General features: G+C 36.6%; 1 protein-coding gene across 10 annotated transcripts in view; it reads left to right on the top strand.

The window, feature by feature from the left end:
• Positions 1–25,331, top strand: part of CDIN1 (CDAN1 interacting nuclease 1) — a 188,012-nt gene that overhangs the window by 76,432 nt on the left and 86,249 nt on the right. For 5 of the 10 annotated variants that reach the window (XR_012159482.2, XM_073348877.1, XM_073348874.1 and 2 more), the window contains exons 6-10: positions 896–975; positions 1,314–1,363; positions 4,320–4,387; positions 13,947–14,012; positions 17,512–17,635. Coding sequence is in view for 9 of the 10 variants with exons in the window: in XM_073348877.1 (XP_073204978.1) it covers positions 896–975; positions 1,314–1,363; positions 4,320–4,387; positions 13,947–14,012; positions 17,512–17,635 (388 nt within the window). In the remaining variant the exon portion in view is untranslated. Of the gene's footprint in view, positions 1–895; positions 976–1,313; positions 1,364–4,319; positions 4,388–13,946; positions 14,013–17,511; positions 17,636–18,788; positions 19,244–25,331 lie in introns of those variants that run through there. The other 5 variants (XM_073348878.1, XM_073348876.1, XM_073348875.2 and 2 more) reach the window with 2 other exon arrangements.

The following is a 25,331-nucleotide window of genomic DNA, read 5'->3' as shown; positions in this document are numbered from 1 at the left end:
AACCAATACGTTTACCTACCTTCTTCCCCAATCCTCATGCCTCACTCATTAGATGTTCGAAGGGCATTGACTTTTTATCTTGAGCGGACAAAGCCCTTTTGGAAATTTCCTTGTCTTTTCATTGCTATAGCGGAGAGAATGAAAAGGCAAGCCATTTCCACCCAGAGAATCTCCAGGTGAGTTTCAGGGTGCATTATGCGCTGCTTATCAATTAGCAGAACCATACCCTTGTGAAGGGCCCATTCCACTAGAGCTCAAGCATCAACTAGAGCGGCACTCCACAGGTGTCCTTCACAGACGTATTCAAGGTGGCCATGTGGAGTTCTGTACACACCATGCTCTAGTGCATGATTCTGTGAAAAATAATTCGTTCAGAGCAGCAATCCTCCATTCCATAATCTCCTTGGGCTATCTTCCCACATAGGTACTGCTTGTTAATCAACCTCAGTAGAATACAATAGGGAAGAAAATGAGGTTACTAACCTGTAACTGAAGGTTCTTCGAGATGTGTGGTCCCAATCTTTATTCCAAACCCATCCTCCTTCCCCTCTGCTACGGATTCAACAGCTCTGCAGTAGAGAAGGAACTGTAGACGCTGGTGGCCACACCCTTTATGGCCTTGTGCAAGACCATGAGGCAGCACAGGGCACATGCATGGACCCCCAAACAGTACTACTTTCAAAAGCTCCAGCTCTGGGGGCATAGCATATGTGCATAATCTTCAATGGCATACAGATAGGGACCACACATCTTGAAGAATCTTCAGTTACAGGTAAGTAACCTTGTTTTGTCAGTGTAGCCAACATTTTCCTTTTAAAAAGTATGTTTCACTTTTTTTGACAACTGGTTAATGATATGTTCATACTGAGCTAACAATTTTCTTTTTCTTCCATAGCCTCCAAGACTCTTATAAATAGTATGCTGCGGGACCCTTCTCAGATTCCAGATGGAGTTCTAGCAAATCAGGTCTATCAGGTATTAATCACAGCCATCTTTTTTCAGTGGCAGTGCTGTTCTCTGTCGAGCAGAGTAAAAGATTTTAAACCTCATTTAATTACTGTCATCATAAACTATCACTAAGGTCAGGGTGCACCATAAATGGCAATGCAATATTTGTGAGAAGATCATTTCACTTTTTAATAGCTTGCTTTTATAGTGAATAAAAAGCATGCAATTTTTGTTTTCTGTGATTATATCCGAACAGCCTTTGATAACCTTTTTGAGGCAAAGTAATTACTGTTTTTAGCATACTGTTTAACTGTAATAGATTTGTAGTTGACCATCACTATACTACTACTCTTATTTGTCTGCAGTGTACTGTGAATGACTGTTGTTATGGACCACTGGTGGACTGCATCAAACAGTATCCTTTCCCATAAAATTTTAGGTGCACAATTGACGAGCTTAGACTCTGTGGAGGAGATATGTCTAGCTTTAACCTGACATAAAGTTCCACTTCACAAAACACATTTCATACTCCTCTATTTTACATTCAATCAAGTAGAGGGTCACTGCAGTCCTTTCTCTTATGCCGTTTAACTAAAATCAGATAGGCCAAGGGAAGTTATCAGTTCAGAGGCTGTACATACATATGCTTATTTGAAACCCTCTTGTTTTTGGTGAGATGAAATCATATTGTGATTCATATAAAGCCATTAAAGTGCCACTGTCCAGTATTGCAATATTCTTAACTAATTTGATGTTTCCTTTGGATTTTTTGAAGTGCTTTTCAAGTTCTGATTTAAATTTTAAATGCTGTATCTGACATTCCCGTGCAGCTCTTTTCTCCTCTTCTTCAAGGAAAGTAGAGCATAAGGTATAGGAAATAAAACTATTTTTGAAAGTGGGAGAGAGTGTCGGAGGTATCTCCACAATGAGCAGAGTACTGTGGAGGAAGAGTCAGCTCTCAGTGGTTGCAGCAGACTGGGGATTCTATACAGGCCTGAATAGATGAGGATGAAGGATTGTATTGGGAAGGTGCCACTCTTGTGCAGATTCACTGGCCCAAAAGCACTTTATTGGGCATAAAGGGTTGCTGATCTATTTCAGCCCATGGTTGGAAGAGAAACCTTCAGTTTGTGGCCTTGTATCCAGTCTGCAGGATGGTGAGTGGATTTCCTCCCCTTAGTCCTAGAGAGTTCTCTGTACAAATTTCAATAAGGTTTTGGAGGAGGTGAGAATTTCACCCTGTATTAGGAGGGAAGGGGAGCCACGATGGTTCCCAGCAGTTAAACATGGAGAAAAAATGTATTCACTGTTCATACGTATTAAAGGAGATATTTCTTCTTACACCCCCAATACACTTTGCAGTCATAGTGTTTGCATTTCCTGAAAAAAAATTGCCTCATTTCCTGCCACTTTTTTCCTCAGATTTACTTTGTGTGGTATATAGTAAAGGCCCAATCCTGCTCCCATTAACTTTAATGAAAGCATGTTTGGGTCAAATTCTATTTGTATGGTATATTCTTTGAGGTTCACTGTAACATTAAGTACAATTATACATAGGTGTATTCATTAAACATCATCCTATCTTTTAAAGGATCATTAATCATAAGGTCTGTTAAATTAGGTACATGAGGTTGTATTCTTTTTATGAAGAATCTGAATAGATGCTTCTGAGCTGTAAAAACTAACTTTATTTTATAAAAATGGTGCATTATACTGCATATCTCTGCTTTATATTAAATTGTTAAGAAATAGTGCATTTTTCTGTAATCTGTAGTGTGTTTTTCCCCCCGCATTTCAAATCAGCTTGCACAAAAAATGATGGCATTATTAGGAAACATAAAAAGTTTGTCAACTGAAGATTGTTACAGTAAAGTTTGGTGATATTTAGCTGTGTGAATGCATTATCTGAGAGTGTATGTTGCTGAATTAGATGCTAATTTTAAGGCACATGAAATAGTTAAAAATCAATTTAAAGTTAAGGTTTTAAAAGCATAATGTCTTCTGAAGGATTGCATATTGATTTTAAATATAACTATCTAATTATATATGCATGGACTAAAGTATGAAGTCTACCTCTTTGTAAATGCCAGGAGGCTATTTTTCAGTAATAGTTCAGATGCTTACGGGAAACTAGGCTGTTGGATTGCATGAGCAGAAAATGGCTTGTGAGGTTATTTAAAAGTTTTGCCCCATGGTCACTGCTATTCATCAATAATAGGTATTATTATAGACTAAGGCTAAGTGTTTCTGCTTATGGTGCATTATCAATTCTGTTTGCAGTATTTGTCTTATATTTTTGCCATCATTCATTTTCCTTTTTTGGTTCTGTCACTGCCAGTATAGTTTAATGTAGTACATGCTTTCAATTGGTAGAGACAATGATGTATATATGTAAAGTGATTCCTTATGATTGGCTTTTTTGCAGTTCAGCAGTTAGTGCTGGTAAAAGTTAGAGTAATTAATTATAATGGTGGTAAATTCTGCAGTTTATCACTTTGTATAAGATATCCTAAACAAATTATGCATTGTAGTTGTTTTTAAGTTTCATTTACAGATTCTCCTTTACAAAATTTCCAATCAACTAGAACTTTGAAGTGCTAGATTTTACCCCGAGCAAAGAGACTGGAGACATCTAAAGTTGTGACCTTGTACTTTTTAGTGATAATACCAAGTACAGATCAATGGGCTGTCTATGGAATCAGAAGGATTGGAGACACTACACTGAAATATTTTATTTCACCTTGTGAGAAATACTGATTTTTCATATAACTGAAAATCAATTAAAAGGCTGTTTTGGTATAGTGAGATACACCAGATGGTTTCAGAGTATATCTTTAAGTGTAAAAAGTTTCAGTATTTAAAGAACAAAATCTTAAATTGTTCAATTATTATCCAATTTATTGTGGTTTATGACTTAGGCAAAACTCCCATTGACTTCAGTTAGAGTCTTGAGTACAAAGCCAAAGATCAGGCCCAAAATTTCCAGCTATAAAGGCACTCATTTTAGTCTCACGCTTTGCTCTTTTGGAGAAGAAAATGGAAGGAAGATAAAGTACTACTCTTGGTTATATTGAAGAAAGTTGTTTATGATGATACCTGCCTTTTGTCATTTGTGTGAGGTTTTTTTTTTTTATTTTATTTCTACTTAAAGACTAGTATAAATTTTCAAAACTGACTGGTGATTTTGGGTGCCTCCGTTTTTGTGTACCCAACTTGACACACCATAAAGGGCCTTGGTTTTTAAAAAGCACTAAGTACAAATCACTGGTCACTCCTGATGATGTGGGGCATTATATTCTAGCTGTAACAGTGTTCTGAATTTAGTTTCATTCCAAACATATAGCACTTTTTCCTTAACTTAAATCCATCAGTGCTATTGGGCATGAGCATGAAGTCCTGCTGCGAGAAATGCTGCTGGAGAAAAATCTCTCTTTCTTAGGTAAGAATCTATAGTATCTAACCTATGATACGTTAGCTTCAAAGATCTCAGTGACTGTTTACTTAAGGGGAAAAAAAAGAGACCTCAACACATGCTGTATTATGTAAAGGAAGAGTAAAAAATGGTTGATGCTGTACATGTTATCTTTTATTGATTTAGAACTGAGCAGGAACTCAGTTACCTAATACCCTATATATACAGCACATGCACAGGCTTGCAATTAATATTTTATAGAATAAGTAGCTGAAAAAAATGCTTTAATATCTGCTGCAGTATTACTTTTGGTGTCATGAGATATTAGCCATAATCTAGGCCATATGAGACTTAGAAGGAAGGATAAGAAATATTAGTTGCAAAATGCTTTATGTATTAAAGAACTGCCAGAAGAGTTCACTTGTTTATCTGTAAGTGCGGTTTCTGATATTTTTGAACTAATGCGCTGAATCTTTCCACCTTTCCATCTTTCAAGTCATTTTAAGAATTTATTTTGGAAAATGTTCACTTAGATATTAGAAGATGATTTAATTTTCTATCTGTTAAAAAGTATTAAACATGGTACAGTAATATTAATTATAGTGGTTAGCATTTAAAGAATTATCGTGATAATAAATTATGATAGTTTCTTATATCTGGAATTCCTTCTGTGGTGACATTATATCAAAATAAGACAGCTGCAACCTAGTTCTATAGTAAAATGTTGTATTCTTCAAAGAGATTTCTTATGTAGAAAGATAATACAACACATGTATTAGTTTCACCTAACACTAATACCTCTTTTGAACAAATAATGTCCTAACTTTTACAAAAAGGAACAGAAAATAGCTTAATTGATAAATAGTAAGTATTATGGATTTATCCAAAAGCAAGTCATGCCAGATTTAGTTTCTTTCTGTGGTAGGATAACAATTAGTAGTAGATAAAGGAATAGTAATAGTAGATACAGGAATTTCTTAGGACATAGTGTATCAATTTTAGTAAGCCATGTAGTATGGTTTCATATAACATAAACTTAGGGAAATTAAAGAAATGTGGGTTATGTGACTTTAGTGCAGTGGTTCCCAAACTTTAACAACCTGTGAACCCCTTTCACTAAAATATTATGTCTCGCAAACCCCCTCCTAAATACTCCCTCCGCGTATTTCCAGGGATTTTCTCCTTTACCAGATTATAAATTACAAAAGCAGTGATCTTGGAAATATAAAATTTGTTTTTATGACATGCTTATTACACACTATTTATTATTAATTATTATTTATCATTACAGTATTTTTATTACATTATGAAAACAGCAACATTCTTCCAAGATCTCACTTTCGTAGCTTGTATCACTTTGAATAAGCCTGTTATAAGACAAGGCTCCTATGTTTCATCAAGGAGTATCGGATGTGAAACAGCATGAAGGTATTTAAGAAGCCAACTCAGAGTTCCTCCTACACAAGCATTCAGGTCTTGAACAGCCCAGGCAAACAATGCACTTACAACAAAGCTTAAACTTGTTCTTCATAATAATTTTAAAAACAATATTAGCTGCCTATTTAATTTTAAAAACAGCAAAAAATATCCAACTCCCTTTCCATTTCTTATAAGGAGTCTTAAGTTTAAATCTCCTCATGTGATAGAAATGCTTGCTTTGATCTGCTTAGTTCTTGGAAGTCCAGGGGCTCCGGGCTGCTGGCCTCATGCTGCCCGGAGTTCCTAGGGACAGCTCTTTCCACCATTAGGGAATTTTTCCCTGAGAACCCCCAGTAGCATTTTGCGAACCCCAGTTTGGGAACTACTGCTCTAGTGGAACATGAAACTTACAATGTTTTTAAAATCAAACTTAGGAACTTAGTGGTTTGGGTCTGGAAAGGCTCAGTACTAATTTTGGCTCTGGCTTGTAATTACTGTAGTATTAGTAGTAATAATACTAATTATTAATAATAAAAACAAATAGAAACATCTTACAAGTGACATTAAAGACAGGGTATGGAAAAAAGGTTGTTCATAACTGACAAAGTCAAGAAGTACTGGGGAGTAAATATACTATTTTAGATTATATTGGTACTGTATTTCCAGGATGTTAGATGTTTCCAGTTTTATGTAAAAGACAAGATGGTGCTACTTTTCATACTTGTGTATAAAGCCGCTTTTTTTTTAAGACTCTTTACTAAATGATCATTTCAGTGACTCTTCCATTTTTTTACATTTCTCTTGTATGACTTAAAAAATGTATACTGCTTTTTTTAACTTGTTTGGTGGTACCAATAGGCAAGTGAGTCCTATATTTTTAAGTACCAGTATTTGTATTAACAATTTGAAGGATGAAATGAAGAGTATATGGGTTGTGTATATTCATGGATGAGTAGAATAGGTGAAGAAATCACGAGCAGTTGAGAAATAATTAAAATACAGCACAATATTGGCATATTAAACAATGAACTGAAATCAGTAGAATAAGATTAAATCATTATATGCAAATATAGAGCCAAAGGATTACTGGCCAGACAGTAATTATTAAAGAGAAGGACTTGATCATTTTAAATTGATAAACTGGATAATGCTATGCTATCACAAAAAAGGCACATACTTTCTTGGGGTTTTCTTGGTTATATTAATAGGAGTACTATAAGCAAACCAAGTGAGGCAATTAATATAGTCATTTCAACCGCTGTGGAGTTAGAATAATGCCAAAGTTAAGATACAAGACAGCATTTATTATAAGCCAGCCCTCAGTCCTACAAAATAATATGTTACATTAGATGCCCAAAGTCACATAGTAAATCCGTGCTAGAAATGGGATTAGAATCATATCTTGACTCCCAGTCCACTAAATTAGTCACAAAATAGCTCTTTTTCCAGTCTGTAAAATGGGTATAGCTAGTAAAGGGCTATATGAGTGCGAAGTGTCAAGTGGCAGTAGCAGAGGTGGAAATACAAATTTAAGATTTCCTAATCACCAGTCCTGTGCTCCATTAGTTAGACCATATTGCCTATAGGGAACATAAGGCACAAACATTATCACAAACAAATATCTACATAATGGCAAAATTAGTCAAAAAGTTTCATGACTGCTGAAACATGCAATTTTTGTCAAATTTTTTGCAACCAACATTTTACCTACTTGGTTTCTTTTTTACCTCTTTGGGGGGTCACAGTCAGGGCTTCATGGAGGTTATAATTTCTACCAACGAGCTTGTGACTCATGAACATAAATTATAAAATACTGTTCTAATCTGTTCAGCCATTGTTGAGTTATGAGCTTACAAAACTAGTTTTCTGCTTAAAAAAACAAGAAACAAAAAATGTCATTAAGGGGATTAATGTTGAGACAATATACCCTGACCCTATATCCAGCCAATCCTCTTCCAGCAGGCCAGAAACTACATACCTCAGCTTACCTTTCAAATATGAATCAGAGACAACATTCCCCCACATCTTCCACAAACCTAATATGCTGTATTATTTATGGGTAAGGATATGATTTTATCATGGAGGTCATGGATTCTGTGACTTTAATGGACCTCTGACTTTTTTGGCTTCAGCCCCTGCCAGAGCAGCGGGGCTGGAGAAGCTGTCTGCCCCCACTGCAGAAGAAGGAGCTGGAGAGGTGCACAGTGGTCAGCCCTCGGCGGGGCTCTGACTGTTAGCCCTCCCTCCCCCACCGGTTGTATTTTTAGTAAAAGTCAGGGACAGGTCATGGGGCTTCCATTAATTTTTGTTTATTGACTGCGACCTGTCCCTGACTTTACTAAAAATACCCATGACAAAATCTTAACCTTATTTATGGGTTTGAAATTACACTGATTCTCTCCTGTTTGTCGTTTTGACCTCCACATAAAGTCCAGAGATTTACCTTCATCTAGTCCACTCTACACATTGGTCACTGATCCATACATCTGAGTGTGGCTTTACTTAGGCATGCAGCTGCCAGCTTTTTCCTGCCCCACTATTTTCCCTCCAGTCAGTCATCAAGTCATATGTACCCACAAGTCACAAGATGCATACAGTGCGTCTCCTGCTCTTCTGCTTAATCTATCTGGGTCCTGCTTGTTGCACAGGCAGGATGCTGGTGTCCCCTATAAATCACGTATCTTGTGCAGGTTGCAGATACCAAGAACACATGTTTCAAGTCTCAAATCCCCTGGCACCTTTCCAATGCAGAGAAGAGATTTGATCATTGCATCTCCCTACTGCCCTTTTCCCCAATATACTGTGTGTATCCACTGGAATGGTGGGCACAGATGATATCAGCGAACAATTAAACACCAAACAGTGGGAATTAATTCATTACTCCGTGGGATAGACTTGAGTTTTGTGGCATCTCATGAAGGTCTCCCACCTGAAGATGGTGGGCAGGAATATGGTGCAATGTTAAAGTTGGTGCAGTGAACTTAATGATAAATTTGCCAAGTTTCTGAATTTTTTAAAAAATACACAGTTCTTTTTTGAGTGTTGGTCCCTGTATGTACTCCACATGTGGGTGTGTATGTTCAACATGCACATGAGTCCAGAGATTTTAACAAGCAGTGTTTGTTGGCCCATACGTGTGCAGTAGATCTCCTTGTCCTCCCAAGTGAGGGTAAAAGAAGCAGTGCAGATCAATGGCCTATCAGTTCTTTCTTACCGCTACATAGTCTGAGTCAGAATCCAGTGTCTTCTCTTGCTTCAGCCTTTCAGAAAACCTGTAAGATTGTAAATAGTTATTCTTTAACTTAGTTCAGTTAGTCTTAAGTGTAGTTAGTGCGGTTTGTTTCCCTGGATCGGGGACTCCCTCCCCATGGTCAGAAACTATGCCCAGACTTCTGGGTTTCAAAAACTATATTGCCTGCCCTAGATCCTACTCCATCAGTGATGAACACCAATGCTGCCACTGCTGTCTGGGTGAGACACACATTTCAGCAAAGTGCAGCATTTGTCGCTCTGTTCCACAGAGTACTCACAAAGCTTGTGAGCTTTGCCTTAGAAAATACTTAATGGGGAAGGCTATGAAGCCCCTCTCTGATCCAGGCCAAGAAGACCGCCGTACATTGGCCTAACCAAATGAACAGTGGCCTTCTAAGCACGTGCTTAAGAAGCAGAGCCCTCCATGTCTAAGCCCAAAGACTCTTCTGCAGGGCTTCCCATGAGAGTAAGGGACACTCTCGTGGCACAAGGACAGATCCCTGTCGAGGACTGTCCATAAGAGACTCCCACTCCTTCCCTGAGTCCATTAAGGTTGGGTGAGCCCGTATACACATACCCTAAATTTTTTTAAATATACAATTAAAGGGTTTTTTGTTGTTTTTAACAATAAATTCTTTAACCTAACCTCTTTTTGGGGGGAGGGGATTGTAATTACACACTGTATAGCACCTACTACACACAGGTTAGTATTTTGGACATCTTGAACAAATTTGAGAAATTTAAGAGAATAATAAATCATTAAGCATTTGAAAATATGACACAGAAGAGAGTTTAGAGTAGTGGACCTTTTTCAGTTTAGAGTAAAGATGTCTGAGGGCAGGAATAACTAATTACATATGTAAAAGGAGATGTCATGAAAATGTCAGTGGCCAGTTATTCCTGCTAATGAATAAGGGCAGAACTAGTAGTAATAGGCTTAAGCTGCAGTTGGGAAGATGAAATTAAATACGAGAAAAAATTCATAATTATAGGTTTCAGAGTAGCAGCCGTGTTAGTCTGTATTCGCAAAAAGAAAAGGAGTACTTGTGGCACCTTAGAGACTAACAAATTTATGCTTAAGCTTATGCTCAGATAAATTTGTTAGTCTCTGAGGTGCCATCAGTACTTCTTTTCTTTTTTCATAATTATAGGAACTGCTAAGTACAGGAACAATCTGCCTGGGAAGCTTGTGGAATCACCTTCACTGAAAAATTCAAGGCTAGACTTGACACTCATCTAACAAGTATGTTTAATGAAATCAATCCTGGCATGATACAAGGGAATGGACTAGATGACTCACTAAAGAATCCTTCGACCCAAATGATTCATTTTTGTGGCCTTGTATAAACTTCTGTAGCACGCAAATCAGACTTAATTTTTAATGAATCATGACCTATGATAGACTTCAGGTTACCTTTTAAAAAATAAAAATAAGCTGTATGTAATTTGTGCTGTCAAATACAAAATTTTAGCATTTCTAGAAGGGATTATCTCATCAGTATATAAAGATATAAATAAAGGAAATTATGGTATATATTTAAAATATTTATATAAGCTCACTTAAGGTTTAAGGTGTGTTAAGTGGTTGTCTTTTTTCTTTCAATTTATTACTAAGACAAATAAGTTTGTTTATATTTATGGGGGATAATGCCCGCTTAAGAACGGGCGTTCACATGTCACTTTTGTAGCAGGCATTGCAACGTATTTACGTGCCAGATATGCTAAACATTCGTATGCCCCTTCATGCTTCAGCCACCATTCCAGAGGACGTGCTTTCATGCTGATGACACTCATTTTAAAAAAATAATGCGTTAATTAAATTTGTGACTGAACTCCTTGGAAGAGAATTGAATGTCTCCTGCTCTGTTTTACCCGCATTCTGCCATATATTTCATGTTCTAGCAGTCTCATTTGATGACCCAGAACATTTGTTCATTTTAAGAACACTATCACTGCAGATTTCACAAAATACAAAGAAGGTACCAATGTGAGATTTCTAAAAATAACTGCAGGACTTGACCCAAGGTTTAAGAATCTGAAGTGCCTTCCAAAATCTGAGAGGGACAAGGTGTGGAGCATGTTTTCAGAAGTCTTAAAAGAGCAACACTCTGATGCGGAAACTACAGAACCCAAACCACCAAAAAAGAAAATCAACCTTCTGCTGGTGGCATCTGACTGGGATGATAAAAATGAACATGCATCAGTCCATACTGCTTTGGATCATTATTGAGCAGATCCCATCATCAGCATGGACACACGTCCTCTGGAATGGTGGTTGAAGCATGAAGGAACATATGAATCTTTAGTGCATCTGGCACATAAATATCTTGTGACGCTGGCTACAACAGTGCCATGGGAACACCTGTTCTCACTTTCAGGTGACATTGTAAACAAGAAGCAGACAGCATTATCACCTCTAAATGTAAACAAATTTGTTTCTCAGAGCGATTGGCTGAACAAGAAGTAGGACTGATTGGACTAGTAGGCTTTAAAGTTTTACATTGTTTTATTTTTGAATGCAGTTATTTTTGTACATAATTCTACATTTGTAAATTCAACTTTCATGATAAAGATTTGCACTACAGTACTTGTATTATATTGTGAAAAATACTATTTCTTTTATTTTTATCGTGCAGATATTATAATAAAAAATAAATGTAAAGTGAGCACTGTACACTTTGTATTCTGTGTTGTGTTTGAAAATGAAGAAAACATCCAAAAATATTTAAATAAATGGTATTTTTATTGTTTAACATATTGATGCCTAGTATGGGGATTTTTTTATTTTTTGTGCAGATATGAAGTTTTAAAATACATCTTAAGATACAGTCTAATATTATTTTCTCTTTGGTTAATGTCAAATCTGTTCAATAATACTGCGGTTTTAAGATGAATGAAGTTTTAACCAAAGCATCCGAGCCTCTTTTTTAACTATTTTCAATCATTAGAATCAGCAGTTAGGAGTAGGCAACGGTTATCCTATTCTTCACTCCTATCAGGATGAGGAAATTGTTCAGAATATTGATTTATCGTGTTGTTATGGTGTGACTCAAAATGGGTTTCAGAGATTAACATAAAGTAAAGCTTTGTTAATCTGCCCATCTCTCATCCATATATTTTATATCTGGGTTAAAAAAAAAAACACTAGCTTTTGCTCTATAACACCTACCAAGGCTTAATAGCTGATACGTCACTATAGTGAGGTGCTGTATTACTAACACTTATTTTTACAATATACTAGAGCAGGGGTAGGCAACCTATGGCATGCATGCCAAAGGCAGCATGCGAGCTGATTTTCAGTGGCACTCACACTGCCCGGGTCCTGGCCACCGGTCCGGGGGGGCTCTGCATTTTAATTTAATTTTAAATGAAGCTTCTTAAACATTTTAAAAACCTTATTTACTTTACATACAATAATAGTTTAGTTATATGTTAAAGACTTATAGAAAGAGACCTTCTAAAAACGCTAAAAAGTATTACTGGCACGTGAAACCTTAAATTAGAGTGAATAAATGAAGACTCAACTCACCACTTCTGAAAGATTGCCGACCCCTGTACTAGAGTACACTTATTAGTACACGTCAAAATGAATGAAGTACATCTAGTTGTGCATTTTCCCCCTTCTTTTGGTTGTTCACTTACACACTAATTCATAACTACCCCAATGGATATCCTAGTCTTAGTGCAAATTAGTGAGGTTTTACTATAACTTCTAGTTCGGCAGCTGAAAAATTAACTTCAGACTCTTGTTTTTCACAACCTTTAACAAATGTATCCTTAAAAATCTAAACGTTGTTCTTGTCATTAAAATGTTCTTTCATCTCAAAGTGCTGACCTTTCAGGATATGCACAAAGTGTTCTAAAACAGAGTTCTGAACATTTGCCATGAAACCACTGTCCTAGGCTGATAAATGGATTGGAAATAAGCTACCCAATTGTGGGAATGGGCCATTAATTTTAATCAAAGGTGATGCAGAAAGGCGAATGGGATGCATGACAATGTCAACAGCCCAGTAGATGTTAAGAGTCCACACAGCCTTCCTTGTTACTTGGTTGTGCAATTAGTTGAGGTTGGGTGAAGACAGAAAGCCATGTCTGGAATTGAATGACCAGGTCACTCCAAAATCTAATGGAGAAATGGTGTTTCAGGAATACCAATCTAACGCCATTAGAAGTCAAGGACAACACCTAGACAGTAGTGAAGGTTTTTTGTTTTTTTTTCTTTTTAAGGCATGGGTTGATTTTTTCCTCCACAATTTTGTCTTGCTTGCTCCCTGTGCATGGTTCTGAAAATCTTCAGATATTGCTTAAAAGAAGTTTTGGTATTTACAAAGGATACAGAATTACAAACAGACTTAACTCTTGAAGATAATGTACTTTTAAATGTATGTACTACTGAACTGTAAAATTTGGCAAATTCTACATAATGCAAGAGAAATAAAAATCTGTGTCTTCTCTTTCCTTTTATAGCTTTCCAATTGGAAGATAAAGTTTTGTAATAACTTTAGTCAGTCTTCAATATAAAATAAGAAAGCAACTATAGAATATGTACATTTGTGGCATTAGTAAAAAGCTGTTCAGGTTAATTCTAATGTGAAGAGATTCTTCTTTCGATAAGCAAATATATTTCTTTATTTTGAACAGTTTTTCAGTTACAAAGTACTGTATGACAGCTTGAATTAATGATGTTTATAATGAAGACATAAAAATGCAGAGACGACAAAGAAGCATTTTTATATCCATGCTTCAGGTTTGCTAAGAAGGTTCATTTAATCTGAGACAGCATTGCATACATATGAAAGATATGTATGACTGCATTAGTAATTCTTGCACTCTTATTTAAAAGAAAATTAATTATACTGCTGTCTGGTTAATAGAATAGTGTTATAAACAATAGTATTTGTTCTCTATGCAGCTGAAGAACAGCTTCGTGCAAAGGGTTATGACAAAACACCAGATTTTATTTTAGAAGTGCCAGTAGGTAAGTCCTTAAAGCTTTTTCTATTAGAATTTATTGTGTTTATACTAAAATGTTAACATTACTTAATGATAAGGCAGTAAAAACTAGATTATATTATAAAATATTACTGTAAATATTATAGTATATTATGCATGTTTTACTTTATACATTACAAATATAAAATATTGTTTCTAGGGATTTGCAGTAGTAACTCGATAACTGTAAGAAGTGTTTTTTGGAAAGCCGGGGGGCTTAAGTAACATCCCTGTACCTCAAACCTGAACTGACCACCATCTGAGGCTGAGATCAGAACCATTTATAATGGTCTATCCCCAGAAACTCATAGACCCAGTAAAACTCCAAAACATCTTTACGGGTAATGCCTCCCCACCAAAAGGCCATGGAATGGAAGATCCAGCAAATCAGTGAAACCACTCATTTGCCTCATTTTGGCATCCACATTCTCCTCGTTGCCCCCACAGATCTCCATGGGTACTTAATAGCCTGACCGAGAAGAATCAGGAAGAAAGAAAATTTTGTGACAGTGGAGAAAAACTGATAGATAAGTTCTAGCATTCCCATCCTACTGGTGATGAGGATCACATAAGCATCTAGATAGTCAAACACAAGGAATTCTCAGACTTAACAGCTATTCCATGGAAAAAGTAAGAATTTTGTCTTCTCTGTTATGGGGGGTCTACAAACCCCACACTGAGGCAGAGAAAAGGCTGAAACAGTACTGGGCCAGGAAAGCTACACCCCTCAGGCACTGCTGAATATGCTCCTGGCGAAAAGGAGCAGTATAAAAAGAGCTCCAGCCACTCAGGCATGGGGGAGGAGAGAAGCCATTTCTAGCAGGAGCACTTCCCTGAGAAAGGCAGAAAAAGAGCTCTTATTGAGGAGGTCTTACTGTGAATCTTTCCTCCTCCTCCTCCTTCAAGACATCACCCTAGAGGCAGGGAGAATCATGTTCAGGGGCACCAGAGGGTTGCCTGCATCAGACATGAGACTGGGAGTTTGGCGCAAAGGATTATAACCAAACAGCAGCTATACCCCAAACTGAGAAATTGGATGGGATAGCAAGTGACCCAAGGAAAGGTGAACTAGAGGTGGACCAAGCATAGGCCAGCCCATGCTGTCATACTTTCAGGGCCCTGGACCAGACAGAGCAGAGGACCCTAGTCCCCCTATTCATCTTAGAATCCCCTACACCTAGCTCTGGGATGGGCAGAGCCAGGGGTTTACCGACAAGGAAGCTGACCCAGTAGAACCCCATCCAGGGATCCCAGACACACTGGACGAAAAGAGAGACTGTGGCAGCAGGCCCAGACCACTAGGCCTGCTGACCAAACCAGCAACCCCACTATTTCCTCCATAATAGCAGCTGCTGAATCATGAGTCACCACCTTAACCAAGAAGAGTTATTCAACTCAATTTCAGAATCTGGCACCTCCCTTTTCAACTATATGTCAATGTATTTTTCAGAGAAAATCACGAACTCATGGAAGCACTATATGAGAACTGAGCCATTATCTGTGACTCAGATTTTGCCCTTCTTGGTGATTCAAGCTTCTAAGACTCTTACTAGCAAAATTGTCAACATCTGCTTCAATGAGAGATATCTATCATCATTTACTCTAAATCATGTAATTACCTCGCCAGTATTTAAGGTATAATCACTCAACACAACATTCTTCTCCACTATGAAATCACTCTTTTATGAGAAAGCATTTTGAAAAGATCCAAAGGGACATCTTCCACTCCACTTAGATATTTTCAATGTTCTGGACTCCTCCCACTCAGTTTTCAAGAACAGAGATGGCGCTGGTGGCACTAATAGATGACCATGGACAAAAGCCATGCATCCATACTCAAACAACTGGACCTCTCCACAGTATTTGATACATTCAACCATGATATTCTGCTGTCCCACCACAGACACTTGGCAGGATTACTCTATGATGGCTTAATTACATGCTGTCAGGCCACACTCATAAAGTTGCAATGAACACCTACTCTTTCACTTCCAAAGCTCTCACCTGTGCAGTTTCATGGATCTGTCATCTCACCAGTCTTGTTGAACCTATTAAGAAGATTGTGAAACAGCACTGACTAAAAATCTAGCAAAAAACAGACAATATCTAGCTATTAATCTCTTTCATATCAAACACAAACATCACCATCTCCCAGCAATCCAACATCCTGGCTGTGATGAACTGAAGAGCAACTGGCTGCAGTTCAAACATTGGAAGGCTAAAGGAGATGTTGGTTGGGAAAGGCAAGTATTTTGGAAAGCTTACTAGCTCTGGAACATCACCTTTTTGATTGGTTAAAACAGTCCATGGATTTGCTGTCTGTCTGTACGCTTCACTGCCTCTAGGTATCCCAGTAGCTGTGTAGAGTACCTTTTTTACCCCCATCTATGACTGGCAGGAAGACAAATAACTCCCCCTCTTATCAGACTTCGACAAGGTTATGGAAATGCATGTATACTTGTAACTGTGATTCTCTACTTAGATATAAAAAGGCAAACTTTTTAAAATTCTATAATTGATGTAGAATACAAGAGCCTGTCTGGCTTTGCAGCACAAACTTCTGAGAGCACATCGCCCCAAGTCAAACTTGATGTTTCATTCCTTAGGCACTACAGTAAGCTAAACACCACAGTGATAGGTGCTATAGAAAACTATACAGATAGAAAGGTCTTCAAAGCCTTCCATGGCAGTGTCCCAGGTTACCCGGAGGGAGACTGGCTCATCTTATATAGGCATAACTTCCCACTGGAAAAATTGGTCAACCTCAGGAGTGAAACCTTGTTTGTGCAGGAGATGGGCCTCTCATGGTGACTGGCGCACAGGTTGGAAGGTTGCTCCTGGAAGACACCATGAACTGCAGTGTCTTCGGAGTAAAACGGAAAAGTCACTTCTTTGACATATCCTTCCTACATAATAGCACAGAACACATCCCCACAAAGGTACAGTGTCTGCTGACTCCAAAGAGAAAAGGGAGAAATATATATGTATGTACGGTTCATAATTTTCAACACTGTGGGGTGAGCTTCTGTTGCTTGTCTGCTCCCTGTCCTACCCCAACCTACAGCACTGAAAAGTTTCTGCTACAGTAGCTCGCCTATGTGCCCCTGCATTCACCAGGTGTTTCCAGCCCCTTTCCTGACACCTAAGATTAGGGAGAGTAAGGGGGAAATGGGTATAGCTGTACTTCTGTCCTCAGTATTTTGGCTCCTTTTTCATTGAGTAACTGTTTGTACTGGCTTAAGTGCATTCGAAGGACTTTTGGAGCACACGGTAATTAAAGTTAAATTGAGAGAATTGTAGGTAAACACTACTATGTGGTTCTTAGATTTTGTTTCAAAAAATATTCATTGCAAATGTTTGAAAGATGGTTTACAAGTATACAACTGTGCCGTAAGTATAAGTCATATCGTAGCTTTGATTAATGTAGAACTTTACAAATCTTTGTTGTCGTCAGATTTTCAGAGCTTGCATTCATTTTATATTAGTAATGCTTTGTCCCCTAGCTGTTGAAGGACATATAATTCACTGGATTGAAAGCAAAGCTTCATTTGGTGATGAATGTAGCCACCAGGCCTATCTGCAAGACCAGTTCTGGAGCTACTGGAATAGGTAGGTTTCCATTATTTTTCTTCATAGATGAGTACTAAGTTAAAAGCTCATAAGAATTTCCGTACCTGGAAAAAATGGTGGTAATTTTTATTTGTGTGTTTTTCATTAAACCATGTGAGTCAAATGTATTCTGGGAGTCTAACGTATTGCATTTTAGAATCAAAGTTCCTGAATCAAGGTAAAATGCATGAATATCTGTTTCAAATTCTCGTAATGATTGTCATTTAAAATCATCTATGTCTGTCTTAAAGATATAATTACCGTAATAGAAATTGTAGTCAACTGTTTTGCGAGAGGAACGAAGCATCTCAATTCCGTTTCTCCAAGATAAAGAGGGAAATTTTATCCATAGTATTTGTGAAGACTTTCAATAGTTGTAAGACAGCCAAGACATCAGATTACAGTGAACCCAGTTCAATCTAGATTGTATAACAAGCAGGCTCCCCATGTTAGGAATTAGATTGTCCAGTGACTGTTGTTTATGGCCATTTTTTCCTCTGTATTCATAAGGAAATGGATAACACACTTGGTAGGAAAAGAAGATGGAATAATTAGCTGCATGAGTGTTAGAGAAAAACAATTACTTTATACTTCACAAAATTTTTATATGGAGGGGACAACATGTTGTTAGGATAAAAAGATATTTTCTCTTAAAGAATGTTTAGTAAAAGTAGTTCTTGGTTTTCCTTCACTATTATCCTTACAACAGTCCTCACCATTAGCAGCTCACTGAGTTAAATTCGCCTTTTGCAATAAAACATACCATTGCAGAAACAATGTTGCAGTGATTATTTATTTTTGTGCTGTACATGGCATCTGGCCTATCTAGTTTTGAGGTGTAGTAAAACACTTCAGAATAATTTTGACCTTTTGAGTCTGGTGTCACCTGCAGAAGCACCCCTTTATTTAGACCTGTCAATCAACAGATAGTATTTTATTTTTGTTTTATATATATTAACTAGGCACCTGTTCATTTTGACATAGTAAAAATAGTGAGAACAACATTTCTTATTGTGTTGGAAGTGAAGCACATTTAAGGTTCTGTTGCCAAAATTAGGATGATTGGACTTTTGTAACAATAATACTGCTTTGTTTCAGCTTGAAATTCTGCTAATATTGAAAATTGCTGTATTTCATTGTGCTATACTTTCAGTTCATCTGAAGAAATCTAGAAGTCCCATTACCGAGTCTGGGGTTGATTATTCTGTAAAGTAAGAATGTAATGCCACCTTGATTAAAGAAACTGGACAGACTCCATTGTTACTTTGTGTAAGGACTGTAACAATCCGTTATATCAACATTAGTAGACACTACTGCAGTATACTAACAAGTACATAGATATCAACAAGAGACCGATTAAATAACAATTAGTAAGTGTATCGTGGATGACTTGCTGCAAGTACATGTAAAGTCAAATATAACAATTTACTTTTTCCATCATTTGCAAGCCTGGATACTGCATCTCGAGACTCTGTAATACAATTTATGGAGAGTCCCAGGAGAAAACTTGACACTGTTATTAGCTGAAGTAACTTTACTATATGAAGAAGACACTAGCAAAATGTCTTCTTTGACACTGATATTAGAATAATGATAATTCCACATAATGAGAGAAGCATTTCTTCTTCTCTGTTTGAATATGAATAGCAAGTCTTCCCTCCAATGAATTCTTTTCCCCCTTTAATTGTAATCTAAATGTCTTTAGTCCTGTGCTTATATGTAAAAAGAGAACATGAATAAATAAGAACAAATTTCCTATAAGTATTTTTAAAGTAACACCTACACTTTTGAAATGTAAATTGACATTTGTTTCTAATTAATAAATTAAGCCTGATATTAAAACACCTGTTTACATCTAATAATCATAATGGTAAAATGAAAATAATCTTTGAAGTCCGTTGTGGTGGGTTCAGTCACAGAGATTCCCCTCGAGACTGTTACTTGATGAGCTGGGATACCACTGAGAACAACCCACCTGCCAGAACAAGCGCCCCGCCACTCCTGTCTTGCTGAGTTAGGCACTCCAGTCAGCTCCAGCACAGACCCAGAGGTTGGACCACGCTTCTGCAGTTCACTGAAACTAAGATTCACTCAGCCCAGGGGCTTCAGTTAATAGGGACTTTCCCAGCACCCAGTGTTCAGCCTTTCTGGGAGCCTGAACCCCAAGTAAACCCGTTTTACCCTGTATAAAGCTTATATAGGGTAAATAGATAAATTGTCCACCTTCTATAAGACTGATAGAGAGATATGCACAGCTGTTGCTCCCCCAGGTATTAATCACTTACTCTGGGTTTATTAATAAACAAAAGTGATTTTATTAAGTATACAAAGTAGGATTTAAGTGGTTTCAAGTAATAACAGACAGAACAAAGTAAGTCACCAAGCAAAATAAAGCAAAAACACGCAAGTCTAAGCCTAATACATTAAGAAACTGATTACAGGTAATATCTCACTCTCAGAGATGTTCCAATAAGCTTCTTTCATAGACTACAGATCCAGGATCCTTCTTTTACAGATCCAGACTCACACGGCTACCCCTCTGATACTTTCACAGACTAGACTCCTTCCGAGTTTGGGCGCAATCCTTTCCCTTGGTACAGTCCTTCCTAGTTTCAGCAGACATCTCAGGTGATAAGCAGGAGTTTTCTCATGACTGGCAGCCCCTTTTGTCCTGCTCTACCCCCTTGTATAGCTTTGGCATGAGGTAGAAATCTTTTGTCTCTCTGGGTCCCCTCCCCTCGTTCTAAATGGAAAAGTACCAGATTTAAGATGGATTTCATTATCAGGTGACATGGTCTCATGTCACTGTAAAACCCCTAGTCTCCACTCCCCCTGGGCTGGCCCACACGTTCACAGGAAGGCTTTCAAGTAACTAAGGCAATATACAACTGATTTTTTCTGGAGCACCTTTAATGGCTTCCACTTAATATGTTTACATCATTGATACAAATTTAGATCTTATTCTCCTAACTCCAGATATAGAAATAATACATGCAAACAAATAGGATGAACACACTTAGTAGATTACAAACTTTCTAATGACACCATACAAGGGATATTTAGCGTAAAGTATATTCCAGTTATGTCATATTCATAAGCATATTTCCATAAAGCATATGGAGTACAACTTCATACCCCTGGAACCAAAAGGTGCGTATGACTGATAAGAAAGGTAGGATTTTAGAGGATTCAGTTCAGATCACATACAATTTAGTGTTTGGTTTTTGTTTCATGGATTAGAAATTGACTATCAGGATTTATCACACAAGAGAAAACTAGGAATTGGAACAATGGAATGATAATCCTTTTTTCTACTAAGTTGTTTGAAAGAGTTTGACATCTGTTCATCCAAAGAATGTTTAAGAAATGATTTTATCGGTTTCGTTGAAGTAAAGGCAAATTATTTTGCGGATATATTGAAAGCATGCATTTTTATAATAGCATCACTAGTCTCCAATAGTATGTGGGCTTAGAAAGTTGTACCAGTGAGTTGAAACCTAGTGGTTTGACAACCAGATTTAGAGGAAAGCTTGGGAGTTGCATTTGTCAAGTAGCTAGGAAAACTGTTCATGCATACCCACTATCCAAAGTTTCATTGGCAGCCCAAACATAAAGAACTGAAAGGTCATTCTTCTTCCTGCAGTATGATGGTTTGTTGACATATTTTGACACACTGGTACAATGCTGAAAGGTTTTGACCTTACTGCAACACTGGGAGACTTAGGGTCAGTTTAGCTATCTGATGCTTGTAGAATTTCACACATGCTAGAATTTGGTTTTTTGTTGGTTTGTTGTTGAATTGTTTTGTTTTGTTGTGTTTTGGGGGCTCCTCTGTCAGAATTAGTAAACCAGTTTTAGAAAATGGACATGAATGGTCTTGGAGTTTATGATCACTTTTTACTATTCAACCAAATTATCCTTGTCTAAACAGAAAATAGTGTACATTCAACAATTTACAACTCAAATATTCTTTTTATAAGAGTAATTAATTTAGTTTTCATAAAGTCAGTTGTCTGTTTGCTAATTTAAATAGCAGGAAGTGAAGATAGTCTTCTTAGTAGACAAAAAAAAAAGGCAATTCTAAAATAAAAGGAGAGCCAGTTGTTTAAAATTGTCTGTATACCAGTGAACCAACTTTGTAAAGAAATCAAGATTATCAGTATCTGTCCTTTTGATCATACAAAATAATCAATATGTGTATGCAAACATACATATACATTTTATAAAAGGGAAGATCCCACATGTACCTTATTTTCAGCAACGTTATACATATATTCTTGTTGTGGCCATATTGTTTAATGAGATTTACGAAAAGTATCAACACATATTCTGACTAATAATGTAGTTTGTGCAAAGATTTGTTCAAAACAGGTAGCCCAAAAGAATTTGTTTCAGTCTTTGGGCAATAGTCTGATCCTTAACAAGATGATTTAGAGTGTTGGACATGTGGTTTCAGTGAGAAATATCTACATTTTGTGTTGACAACTACTACAGTTGTATTAATTTCCAGGATCATTTTAGATTGTTTCACTCTGTATCAAAAGTCACTTGTGCATTACCAAAGCAAAGAGGGAACAAATCCACATAACATTTAGATTAAAATTTAAATTTGAATGATAAATGTCAATTAAACATTAATTACAGTGTATTTTTTTATATAAAATGTTTTATACATATATCTCAAATTAGGATTACATTATAAATGGATTAGAATTTATCCTTTGACTGCTGGATTATTGCATTCTCAGCTTTTACAGTAGTATACAGGGTGCTATATATCTTTGTTTGAATTATTTTTCTTTATATTTTTCTCCACTCTTTCAGATATTGTTATGTCACTAGAGACTATCATGTAGTACAGATAGAGCGCTTTCAGCTTCCACATACATTACCGCAAGGCTTCAGCTCCAATTTCCCTGGTATTTCTCATTCAGATTAGACAAGCATCTAATTTTATGTACAATATGAGCTGACAGCATAGATCCTGCTATGTTTGCCAAAGGCCTGGTCACAGACACTCCACTATGTCAAAGAATGTCAATCCTCACAGACCTTACCTTTCAGAACTCCTTGTAATTTTTAATTGACATTTATATCTGACATTTTCAATGTATTTCTTATTGTTGAGTCTTTATCTACCTAGGAATAGCTTTAAAAATACTTCCGTAAACTATTACATCATATATTTTAATTTAACAAGGTCAGGTTGCTTGCTGAAACTCAAGAATAACCAAATTCCCTTCTCTCACCACCCTCCCACCTCCCATCTCTGTAATTCTGTAAATGCTTCTAATCCATTTGAAGTGACAATTGGGCAGGGGGTTGAGAGTGTGGAAGGAGCGTGAACTTGTAGTATATATGTGCAAAACATAATTGTGTTAATTGTTGGCCACCCTCTGTGTGCAATAAAGATACCATAATCTTCTGAAAAATTGTGTGTACTACTACTACACACATGTACATAAACAGCAGAACACTTTTAAAATAAAACAAAGCTTAGAATATGTAGTGTACTTGCAATTTGTATAATGTGGTGTATTTTCTCAAAAACTGAAACTTTCATTTTAGTTTCAAAGATTAAAAACTTAATATATTAATATAAGTATAATTATCCATCTACTAGAACTTAGAATAAAGGAGTACGGTTGATGATAAATGTCAAAGAGCACAAAACTAACAGAAGCATTTTGTCACAAATAATGCTGCTTTTCCTCTAATTAGTTAATTTACATTTTACAAATTAAGGACAAAATTCAGACAGAAAATAATCTAGTAGTGTATCATAGCTTTACTGACCTGTATTTGTAACTGCCAAATTTAAGTTAATTAGAAATGTAGATGCTGTTTGTTTTATCTGTCAAAAAGCTCATCTCACCAAAAAAAAAAAAAAAAAAAAATCTAGACACACTTTTCTTCCGAACATTTATCATCTAAATAATAGTCTTGCCAAGATGGCAGCCTCATAATAAACTCTTTTCAGTGGAGTGATGGGTAATGAAGCTTGCTTGTGAAGGCAGCGAAAAATGTTGTCTAGCCAAATGCGTGAATATGATGGCTAGAGAATCAGTGGACTTTCTCAGACATCAATCTTTTTAGTAGCCTCTTATACATCTGAATATTTTGATAGATGATCTAATAATTGAGTTATCTATCTTTCTAACTATCAGAGTTGCATAAAAATTATTCTCACATGCTACTGAATATTAAATATATTAGGCTTTCAGTAAATTTTTCAAAAAAGAGCCAAAAGTTGGAAGAATTGTCTTATAAACACACCTTTATGTATTAATGTTAAAATTAGTATATCTGGAGTATAAAACTATTTGTATTAATATAAGAAAAAAATAAAGTCAAAAGCCGATTACAGACAGAACTCTCTCACAGTAAGTAAAGCAGGTGAAAGCAAGAGGCTGAGCGGGTTTGAAAAATTTAAGTGCAGCTTGAGATGTAAAATTAAGTTTGTTTGTTGGTCTGTGCCTGGCTAAAGGACAGCAGTCTTATTTAATGTTACACAAATTCCCTGTGCCTTGGAGATTTTTGCTTAGGAGCAGATATATTGTCAGTATGGACTTCAAATGACCTTTCAGTCTTTTTGAGAGTGGTTCTTCCAGGTTAAAAATGAGGAAACTGAGAAGTATGTATAGAAGATGTGTGCGTTATGGTATACCCTGGGAGGTAATATGGAGTGTGAGGACTTCTGGTTTCTTAAACACAAGAAACTGCCTTCACAGAGCTACAATTATCTATTTTAGGTTGGAGAAGGCAGTTGAGATTTTTGCATTAAGCACATCAGCATCTCTATAACCAGGAATTCCTTTTAAGGTTCCAAGACAAGATTTAAAAAAAAAAAAAGAAAAAGAAAAAAAAACATTTAAAAGTTAGGGGGGAAAGAATTAGATCACTGAAACGTGTTATGATGTGGAAATTGGTCTTTAATGGGTCAGCTGAAGATCATCATTTTAATAATAGCAAAAATGTTAATACTCTCATCACAGCAAAGAAAATCCCTTTTGTTGTGGTGTTAGTTTTATGCGAATATCAGCAATGTGGTTTATGTTGAGGACACTCGAATGAGCAGTTTAGGCCTTAATTTTCAATAGTTTATAAGATGGACCTTCTTTTAATAAATCCTTCATGATTTCTTTACTGTACTGAATATTAGGGACCAGATATCTAATTGGGTATAGTAGGTTGCTGGTAGAGATCATATCAATCATACCAGATCAGAATTTAAGTATTGTGTTTATTGTAAATCTCATAAACAAAGCTGTGATTACAGTACTGCATAGTCTGCGTGAAAAGATTTGATTCTGCATAAAACCTGCAGTGACTTTTTCCTTTTGTCACTCCAATTCTGAGTTTAAAATCTATAGTACTTTTCATCTAAGTTTCTCAGAACACCACACTGGCAAGATACAGTTGACCTATGTTTCCATGCAACAGAAGGAGATACCTGATTAGTTTTTCTAACTCTCTACCTTAGGTTTTTCTATTGAACCTATAACTATCGTATCTAAATACTTCCTGGTCTTAGGCAAGTCCCTGAGATGCTGACCACTGAAGATAGGAAACTATGTACATGATTCAGCAAGATATTTAAGCATGTTCCCAACTTTAACACTTGGGTATTAACATCATCGTTTAACATTTATATTGTGATGGAATCTGTATGCCACCCAGGTGGGATCCTGTTGGG

Source organism: Lepidochelys kempii, chromosome 6, assembly GCF_965140285.1.
Source record: "Lepidochelys kempii isolate rLepKem1 chromosome 6, rLepKem1.hap1, whole genome shotgun sequence".
Classification (NCBI taxonomy): Eukaryota; Metazoa; Chordata; order Testudines; family Cheloniidae; genus Lepidochelys; species Lepidochelys kempii.
This window is presented reverse-complemented; position numbering and strand designations above follow the sequence as displayed.